This window comes from Polyodon spathula, chromosome 3, assembly GCF_017654505.1.
Source record: "Polyodon spathula isolate WHYD16114869_AA chromosome 3, ASM1765450v1, whole genome shotgun sequence".
NCBI lineage: Eukaryota > Metazoa > Chordata > Actinopteri > Acipenseriformes > Polyodontidae > Polyodon > Polyodon spathula.
Genome location: NC_054536.1, coordinates 91,492,565 through 91,503,360, shown reverse-complemented (window position 1 = coordinate 91,503,360; position 10,796 = coordinate 91,492,565). Strand labels below are relative to the sequence as shown.

General features: G+C 43.8%; 1 protein-coding gene across 2 annotated transcripts in view; it reads left to right on the top strand.

Annotated features, from left to right (window-relative positions):
• Positions 1-1,068: 1,068 nt before the first annotated feature.
• colq (collagen-like tail subunit (single strand of homotrimer) of asymmetric acetylcholinesterase) overlaps positions 1,069-10,796 on the top strand; it is a 45,656-nt gene continuing 35,928 nt past the window's right edge. For both annotated transcript variants that reach the window (XM_041246387.1, XM_041246386.1), the window contains exon 1: positions 1,069-1,256. In XM_041246387.1, the coding sequence (XP_041102321.1) occupies positions 1,160-1,256 (97 nt within the window). In that variant the 5' untranslated portion in view covers positions 1,069-1,159. The remainder of the gene's footprint in view (positions 1,257-10,796) is intronic.

The following is a 10,796-nucleotide window of genomic DNA, read 5'->3' as shown; positions in this document are numbered from 1 at the left end:
TGTGTGTGTTGCATTTTATGAATTGCAATCATATTGTGTTTTGTAATGTCAGAGGCAGTGTGCGCTGCTGCAGCCCTTCTGGACTGTCTATGACTTGTAAACTAACTTAATAAGTAGGGTCTGAATGGTTGAGCAGCAGAGGTCGTGAGGACACATCTCCAAGGACTGGATGTTGTTTCATCTATATGAACTCCGGTGTTTGTAGCTTCTAAATGCATGTTAATTTTTATTTACCAAGCTGTAGTTAATTCCTAATTCAGTAATTGTTTTTGTGTTTTCAAGGATTTCAATTTAAAATGTATTATTATTCAATTTATTTACCATTAACCCTGCACTACAGTAAGTTCAGATCCCAGACAATTCTCAGTTATGATGCAGCAACCTTCAGAAAATGATACGTTTTACACTGGGTATCTGTTTCTGTTTTTTATGTTATCTCCAAGATTAATTGAATTGTCCTGTTTTTGTTTTTAGTATTGTGTTTTACTTTAATCAGATGATGTCGAAGTATAAAATGAATCAGTTTTATATGTTATATATTAGTGTTGTTTTAAATGATTAAATCACATCACATCTGTAAAAAGCAGACACCAGTTTAATTATAGTTTTAAAGTGTAGCCCAAGAGTACTCATCAATCATTCCATTGGATTATATAAGTGTGTCTGTATCTACAGTAGAACTGATACACGACATTATATTTTCACTCAACAAAATACAATTTTTATCACATGAAACCATTAAATGGTGATTTTTTAACATTCAAATGTGAAGTAAAGGCATTGTCAGGAAATAGACTTTTACAATTTAATCAGACCATTTACCTTCAGTATATAAGATGTGGTGCAAATTCATTGCAAAGTCTTTGATCTTTTTTGTGAATAACACAGCTGATAGTGTCAGTATCTAATATTTGCTATGGGGGCATCTGATCTGTTGGTTGGTTTAAATATAGCCTGTCTGGTGCAAGGAAAAGATTTAATGGGAAATGGTTGGCATTCCTGTTTCCTAAAAGCAGAGGCATATTGAGAGAGAGAGAGAGAGCAAGAGAGAGAGAGATAGAGCGAGAGAGAGAGAGAGAAAAAAAAAAAGAAGAGAGAGAGAAAGCCAAAGTCCGATCCAGTGTCCACGAGTTTGAATAGCTGAGTCTCTCCAAGCAGTATGGTCCTGATCGCATTTGGATTTCATTTCCAGCTCCTCTTCAGCTATGTATTATCTCAGTCCTCCTTCATGGACAACACCTTTTCATTTCCAGCAGGTAATGCAGCTGTTCCCTATTGTTCTGTTCTATGTGCAGCTCGCCTGTTAGAAAAACGCACTTGTGGTTATGTGGATTATAGTTCCTAGACTTAATATTTCAGTGCATTGTTGAGGGGGAGGCATGCTTTGTTTTTGTTTTGGATGCATATTCTTTTCTGTACTATGTGAATGGCTTGTTTTTGTGCACGTTCATTTCTATTTCAGTGTGAAGAGAGAGAGCAAGAGAGAGAGAGATCCAAATTTAAATTTAAATCTGTTTCTATAAATACCCCCCCCCCCTCTTCTCCCCTCAGTGCTACAGGACTCCAGTCAGATGTTAGGAGAGTAAACATCAGCAGGCTTTAGATATGTCACTAGCAAACATTCAGATGACTTTTATAGTGCAGCACACAGAAAAACCTGTAGCAGCAAACACTGAATGCAGAGGAGCAGTTAGTTATGTATGTTTCATAGACTTTCATAGACTGTTTCAATGCATTTTTTGAAAAAACAGATTGTCCCTTCATGGTTTTAGCATATGAAAAAGAGATATACCAATCAAAATAATCCTTAGGTTAGTATAACAAAGCTAAACAGGTTTCATTATGTTGGCTTTTATAATTTGGGGATCATTTTGACCATAAAAAAAAAAAAAAAAAAAAAAAAAAAAAAAAAAAAAAAAAAAAAAAAAAAACAGGAGACAGGATCCCAATTCATGAATCATTGAAACAGAGCTCTCTGTGGTCTTGATTTAGTTTTGTTATTAGTATTATTCAAATGTATTAATATAGAGATATCTCTCTGTGATGACACATCTGCTTTACAGGAGTGAACTAAAATAGGCACAGTGAAAACGGGAAGATTCAAATTTACAAGGAGATACAACACTTTAAACAAATATATATAAGCTACCATTATTGTAAGCTTATTATAACTTGTACATTTGTACTAAAACAAAATGTTTAAGTAGGCCTGTCAAGCGATTACAAAAATTAATCAGGATTTTTTTATTCTTGGTTTTATTCAAATTTAATTGATACAATTACTGCATACATCTCTTTCAAGTTTGCTTTATTACCGATGCGATTATTATTATTATTATTATTATTATTATTATTATTATTATTATTAGTAGTAGTATTATTATTATTATTATTATATATAAGGTCTTACATGGTCTTGGCCCTTCTTACCTTCAAGATCTGCAGACCCCATATGTCCCCGGTCGTTCCCTGAGATCGTAAAATGCTAATCTTCTGACAGTCCCTAAAATTCGTTTGAAAACGTATTTGTTTGGGTCTGTTTATTTGTAGCTGGATTATATATTAGACACAGGCTTTTTTATATTTATTTTATAAAGTGCCCTGGAATGCTTGCATGAAGAGTGCTATATAACTGAAATTTGTATTATTATTATTATTATAATATTATAATTATTATTATAATAATAATAATAATTCTGTCTAAATAAAACAAAGCATTCATTAACGGTTATATTCTGTCAAAACAGACTGGTTCATTAGTCGTTGTGTTTTTGCTAGAAAGTGTATTTTGAGATATGTGTTTAGCACGCAGGTGTTGCTTCAGATTAGATGTAGCCTACACTGAAAGTATCAATTTGACAGTATATACGTGTGGCAAAGTGGCTGGTAAAGGGGAAGAGGTGTAGCAGTGATGCGATGCAGGAGTGACAGGCAGACAACGATATCCAGTGAAAAAGTCCTTTTATTTGTATTCCAGGTCTGGTGATCGTAAAATAATAAATCCCCGGCTATACACAACAATGTGTAAAGCGCGGGGATAGCAATAACAGGGCACAGTCCCGAACAAAAACACAAGATGCGGTTACCCGTCCTGGGTGAGTGCAGACGTGCGTGTGCGGTGGAAGGAACACTCGGCTAAATCTATCTTTCCCATTACTCCCCCCTCCCAGGAAAAATAATCTGCATTTGGGTGGTCTTTCCCCGCATGGTGTACCATATGGTACATGAAGGGCTGCAATGCCAGATACCACCGAGTTATCCGGGCATTGCTGTCCTTCATTGTGCTTAACCACGTGAGTGGGGCGTGGTCTGTGACCAGATTAAATGAGTGTGCCAGCAGGCATTATCGTAAAGAGTGAGTAGCCCATTTAATGGCCTGTGGTCACGTGCAGTGAAGGAAGGAGGTCCACACAATCGTTCTCCCAACAACGTTCTTGCTCATGTGTCAGGGCTTAATAGGCTGCCTGAGCCTCTCCGATCAAATTGGGGCCCAACTGGGTAGCCCACCACTCCCGAGGCCACTGAGCTGCTGTTGCCTGCCTTTCAAAGGCAACTAAGTAAGCCTCAGGGTCATCCTCCAGCGACATCTTCACTACCCTTACCCTTGGTAAGGGTACTGCTGGTTGAACCACCTGTTCCCTCCCCCGATTGGCCTCTAGGAACAAGCCATGCATCCTCTCCATCATGGCTCCTGTGCCTCCAACAGCGCTGCCAATGCGGTTGGGTCCATTATAATCCCACTTCTGACACCAAGTGTGATCACGTGCAGAGAAGGAAGGAGGTCCACACAATCGTTCTCCCAAAACAGTCTGTTTTTTAATAATAACGAAAATAATAACAAAACAAATACCAACACAAAATAATCCACCCCTTTACCAGCAATGGTATTGGGGGGTCCACGGCAGCTCTTCTTAATAAAAATAAAAAGTAAACAAAAACGGGACTTTGTCCGTCCCCACGTTCTCTGTGCATGCAGTGCTCTTGGTGCTGAGAAGCGTGGTGCCGTGAGTGGTGCGGTGCGGTGCTGTGCTGTGCTGTGCGGGGACGTGCTCTGTGCTCAGCTGGTCCGCGGCTCGCTCCTCCTCTGCAACACAAAACACACGTAATCCAAACAAACAAATCAATCAATACAGGCTCCGGCCGTCTAGTTTCATTTTTTAGCGTAAGCCAAGGTTTTGACATAGCTGCTCCCCTTTGTACCCAGCAAACTCCTTCCCACAGTCACCGCGTTGCCATGGTTTCCTGTGGCAAAGTGGCTAGTGGAGGGGAACAGGTATAACGGTGATGCGATGCAGGAGTGACAGGCAGACAACAGTTTCCAGTGAAAAGGTGCTTTTATTTATAATCCAGGTCTGGTGACCGTTAAATAATAAATCCCCGGCTATACACAACAATGTGTAAAGCACGGGGATAGCAATAACACAGACACAGTCCCGAACAAAACGAACACACGGTCACCAGTCCTGGGTGAGTGCAGACGTGCTTGTGGTGGGTGAAGACACTGTATTTCGTGACGGTTCCGTGCAGTGGTGATCCGGATTGTGCTGACCCTGGTCGACAGCTCCGGATAGGTGAGTTAACTGTCTGGTGGTGCAAAACGCAGACAATTACAAAACAAACACAACAAAACACAACACGTAATTCTCTGCAACAACGAGAGCTCCTCTCTCGCTCCTTCTCTCTCCGAACATTTACCCAAACGAAGGAAAAGACCAGCGTTACCCTGGCCCCTATATGTAATCCCGCATGATATCGAGATAAACGGTTGCAGCTGCCTTATTACTTGCAGCTGCCTCTCGTTTATCTCTCAAATCAATACGGTCTTACAACAGAGTCGCGCTTCCCTCCAGGCTGACCCACTTCCCTGACCCGGAAACGAACTGTCAGGCCAGCCCTTCCAGATGCTTCTCCTCCCGTTCTTTAGCGCCCTCACAGGTTGGGAGGAAGATTCATCACCAGAACTCATCTTTCCGTCACATTTCCCTAATAGAAGGCTGCCCCGCAGCTGACTGCAATGGAATCGTCCTGAGTACTTGCAGCTACACGCCCTTCCTAATATGGTCACCTTCCGGTTTCCACCTACCACCGAGGTGGCAGCTCTAGGAGGCAGCTTACCTTCCCCCTTACACAGCGCCCTTTCTAATCGGGAGGGAGATTTACAGCATCGATCCTTTCTCTCTCTATCCTATGGCCAAACACTCTTTTTCGACTATGGAGTAGTTACGTTCCCGAGGTAACATTTTTTTTGTTCAGGTACAATATCGGGTGTTCTACTCCAGCTACTTTTTGGGACAAGACTGCACCCAAACCTACATCCGATGCGTCGGTGTGGAGGATGAATCTCTTGGTGAAATCCGATGTGATAAGAGTGGGGGCCTGGCAAAGCCTACACTTAATAGCATCAAACGCCCCCTGACACTCAATTAAATCATTTAATTAAATTTGGAGCACTCTTTTTGGTGAGGTCGACTAACGGGTTAACCACTGTGGCGTACTCGGGGATGAAGCGGCGGTAATAATCGGCTAAGCCCAGTAGTGACCTCACCCGAGTCTTGGTTTTGGGGATCGCTGCATCAACCAAAGCCTGGATTTTGGTGACCACAGGTCTCACCCTTCCATTCCCCATTAAAAATCCCAAACATTGCGTCTCTGTTTTGGCAAACGCACATTTCCTCAAGTTAGCTGTCAGCCGGGCTGCCCTTAGATACTGAAGGACGACTGCAACCCTAGCCAAATGATCTCTCCAGGTGGAGCTGTATATCACCACGTCATCAATATACACTGCTGTATATTCATGTTGTGGGCATAAAACCTGGTCCATCAGTCTCTGAAAGGCAGCGGGCACACCATGTAGCCCAAATGGCATGGTTTTAAAGTGGAACAGCCCTTCTGGTGTTGAAAATGCGGTTTTCTCTCTGGAGCTGCTGGTTAAAGGAATTTGCCAGTATCCCTTCGTCAAGTCCAGAGTGGAAATAAACCTGCTTTTCCCAGTCTGTCTAAAAGTCTGTCGACCCGAGGCATGGGATATGCATCGAACTTAGCAATAGTGTTTATCTTTCTGAAATCCACGCAGAAGCGGTTGATGCTGTCTTTCTTAGCCACTATGACAATCGGACTGCACCACTCGCTCCTGGAAGGTTCAATCACCCCAAGCTCGAGCATATCCCGTACCTCTTTGCAAACGCCACTTCGTCGACTTTTCGGGATCCAGTACGGTCTCTCTCGCATTGTGACACCGGTGGAGAGATAATGTCATATTCAACTAAGTTTGTTCTGCCGGGCACATCAGAAAAAACATCGCTGAACTCCTCAATAAGCTTACGCAGCTCTCTTTGCTGATCCGGAACCAATTGTTCCCCCCATAGAAATCGCTCTTGTGCTCGGGGCCTAAATCATCCTCCATATTGCCTATGGCAATAAATAAGACCTCCCTTGCCTGCTGGGGCTTTAACAAATTAACATGGTAAATTTTACGTTCATTCCTGCAATCGGGTTGTCTAATTTCATAATTTACTTTCCCTATAGCCTGAGTCACCTCATAAGGCCCCTGCCATTTAGCACACAGTTTTGATTCTGATGAGGGAAGTAGCAGCATTACCTTGTCTCCTGGTCGAAAGGTTAGAATCCGTGCATTTTTATTGTAATGCTGCTGCTGTCGGTGCTGAGCCGATCTGAGGTGTTTTTGGGCCAAACGACCGACCAAATCCAGGCGATCTCTTAGTAGGAGCACATACTTCACTACATTTTTGGACGAGCCTTTGTGCTCCTTCCACCCCTCTCTCAGCAGGTCGAGAATGCCGCGAGGCTGCCGACCGTACAGGAGCTCAAAGGGGGAGAACCCCGTTGAACTCTGCGGCACTTCTTACCGCAAAAAGGAGGTAGGGAAGAAGCGATGCCCAATGTTTCTGCTTCTGTGTTACGAATCACCTCAGCATCGACTTTAAGGTCTGATTAAAGCGTTCAACCAGGTCCCGTGATCAGTCAAAATCTCCTTGGGGATCCCTACTCTAGCCATAATCTGCGCTAACTCGGTGGCTATTGGAGCGGCACTAGTGGACCTTAATGGAACTGCCTCCGGGTATCGCGTTGCGTAATCCACCACTACTAATATATGCGTATACCCAGAGTCAGAAGGTAGCAAAGGGCCCACTATGTTCATTGCAATGCGCTCGAAAGGAGTGGAAATAATCGGCAGTGGGACCAAAGGGGCGGGGCGCACTCAACCCGGCACTACTCGCTGGCAGTCTAGGCATGTGGCTACATATCTCGACACATCAGCATGAAGACTAAGCCAATAGAATCGAGCCAATATCTGTTCCCTCATCTTCTCGGCTCCGAGGTGCCCCGCAAAAGGGATATCATGCGCCAGCCTCATGATCTCGGTCCGACAAGACAGGGGAACCAACAATTGTGTTACAGGCTGTCCTGTGCCTGCGGCTAGGTTTACCCTATATAGTAATTGCCCCTTGATACTATAATGTGGATATACTAGTGCCCCAGCGCCGTCAACATCCTTACCTTCAATGAACCGGACCTGCCCCCAACCATGCACCAGTGACGGGTCGTTATGTTGGCCCCACACTAGGTCCGCGCTTGAGTACCACAGGTCCGGTACATTGAGAGGGGCTGGAATAACTTCTGCCCTAGTCGGCCCAGTAACCGTGCTGTCTCGCTCACACTGCGTTCCCACTTCCTTCGACTGGCGTTTGTTACCATTGCAGCACTCTCTCACCAGACCCCCCAGCCTTGTCTCAAAAACGCTCCCTCACATTTCAATGTGAAAAGGAAACACATCACCAATCCGTTCCCTTTTCTTTTTTTCTGCCAGGTTTACGTGTGTGGTTAAGACTGTCATTATTTGCATCAATTCTTTGACTTTTGGCCAGTCTCGGCCCAGAATAACTGGGTGTGGCAACCTTTCCGCCACCCCGACTACAAGGTGACGTTTTATCGGTCCTACCGATAAATATACTTTTAATGTGGGGTATGCCGCCGTATCTCCATGGATACAGGAGATGGCCACCTGACCTCGTGGCCGATCAAGGTTTGCTTACAACCTGTGTCCACTAATGCGTGGGTTTTCACATTCCCTAAAACAACATTAATCAGACAAGGCCCCTCCCAACCATTGTCCCCACGCTTACCAGTTTCAGGTGCCCAATTGCACTCGGCCACATCACACTCCATAGCAGCAGGGCATGACCTGGCCAGATATCCTGGCTGGTTGATCAAAAATAGATAGGAGGGACAGAGAGGGCATAGGTTAGAAATCTGTCCCACTGCTGGTATGGCAACGGGGCAGGGGCAGCACCTCTGGTGTTGGAGGAGAGGTCGGCTGCTCCGAAGGGCAGGGGCCGACAGGATTCTGATCTGGGCAGAAGTCAGGAGGTCTTCATAGTCTTCTGCCAATTTGACCGCCTCCTCCAGGGTGACAGGGTTTTGGCGCCGTATCCACGCCTGGGTTTCGGCGCCGACCACATGGCAGAATTGCTCCACCACAATGGCACAACCGCTCTGCAACCACCCTGGGGCGTGTCTCCGGGGCACTCCGGTACTCCCTACACCGTGCCCGGTGGGTCTCCGCGGTTATATTCAGGTGGCGGAGGACAACCTGTTTGACCAGGTCGTAATCAGTGGCGTGATGGTCACTCATGGATTGGTAGGCTGCCTGAGCCTCCCTGATCAGGCAGGGTCCCAACTGGCTGGCCCAGAACTCCCACGGCCAAGCCGCCGCAGTAGCCAGCCACTCAAACACCACCAAATACGCCTCCGGGTCATCCTCCACTGACATCTTCATCTCCCTTGCCTTCGGGGGGCGACACCAGCGGTGTTGTGGTAGGGGCAGTCGCTGCAGCAACAGCCAGCCCTACCTGTTCAGTGAGCGCTGTGTAGCGCTCCTCCCTCCTTCTCTCCTCTGCATCACGTCTGCTCTCCAGCGCCTGCAGCAGCTCCGCCAGCGCGTTGTGGTCCATAATCACCACGTGTGGCAAAGTGGCTGGTAAAGGGGAACAGGTGTAGCGGTGATGCGATGCAGGAGTGACAGGCAGACAACAATGTCCATTGAAAAAGTGCTTTTATTTGTAATCCAGGTCTGGTGACCGTAAAATAACAAATCCCCGGCTATACACAACAATGTGTAAGGTGCGGGGATAACAATAACAGGACACAGTCCCGAACAAAAGCAAACACATGGTCAACAGTCCTGGGTGAGTGCAGACGTGGGTGTGCGGTGGTGAAGACACAGGTAATTCGCGACGGTTGGTGCCGTGGTGATCCGGTTCGTGCTGACCCTCGCCGACAGCCCCAGATTTGTGTGTTTAGCTGTGTAGTGGTGAAAACACAGACAGTTATGAAGACAAACACAACAAATCACAACATGTATTCTTTTTCACAATGAGAGCTCCTCTCTCGGTCCTTCTCTCTCCTAGCGTTAACCCAAACGAAGGAAAAGATCAGCGTTACCCTGGCCCCTATATGTGATCCTGCATGACATCTAGGTAAACGGTTGCAGCTGCCTTATTACTTGTAGGTGCCCCTCATTTACCTTTCAAGTCAATACGGTCTTACAACAGAGTCTCGCTTCTTTCCAGGCTGACCCATAGTTAGCCCGTAGTTTTCAAGCTTTTGTTATGAGCAAAATACAAAGTAGCGGTGGATAGCAACTGTTAACCTTTTGCACTGCTCTTATATAGTTTGAATAAAGTTGTTGTTAAGGGAAACTAGTCTTATTCATTGCTGCATTAAGCCAGGGTCATGTATTGTTCTACAGGTAAAAATACATGTACATTCTCCAAGCACACAGTATAGAGATTACACAGACCAGTAAACAAGAAGACTCCGCCACCATATATTTTACATTACTGTACATTTAAACAACATGTTTGGAAACTGTGAGGCATTTCAACATACAGCATACAATATACAGCCATTGCCAAAGGTTCTGCATCACATTATAGAATTAACTCATTTTGCCTCATAAAATTGAATGAAACCTGCTGAATGTTATGTTAACATATTGAATTACATGTCGCATTGTAGTTTTCCATATACTTATCGAAAAACTGACAAAAATTGAAAAATGTGACATTTCAAAATCTAAAATGAAATACCGTAGGCTTCCGGTAGTCTTTTGCATTGTCATTTTGTAGTTTCTTTGATTACATGATGTTAAATAAAATATCCTAATTATGTTCATTTGTTTTTAAAATAATATCTCAATCTTAAAATTTTAGACGTTGCTAAACTTTTGGCCATAGCTGTATATAGATGTACAGTTGTAGTCAAAATATTTACATACACCAATGGAAAATTATAATTTCTAGAAATTTCTTGAAAACAAAGAATTTTAGGAAAAATCTTTTGTAGCAAAAGTTTTGCTTTTGTGAATGAGGAAAAAGTTACAAGAAGTAGATGTCTACAATTATTTATTTCAGCAGTTTTTTGGCAAAACTCCAAAAATGTAAATTCAAAAGTTTTCATACTCTCTGATGCTATGACAGTATTGTCTACTAGGTACTAGAAATTTCAATATGATAATGCAGAACCTAATGCTAGAAAAGTCTAGAATTAGAGTAGGTGAACATTCTTAAAGAGAATAAAAGGGTTAGGCATAAGATGATTGCTGTCATTACCAATAAGTCAATATGGGGAAAAAGTAAAGAGCTATCTGAAGACCTTAGGCAGAAAATTATTTATTATGATAAAGTTGGAGAAAGATACGAGAAGATTTTTAAGCATTTGAGTATTCCAATTTCAACTATTGTTTCCATTATCAAGAAGTACAAGACTCATGGTAC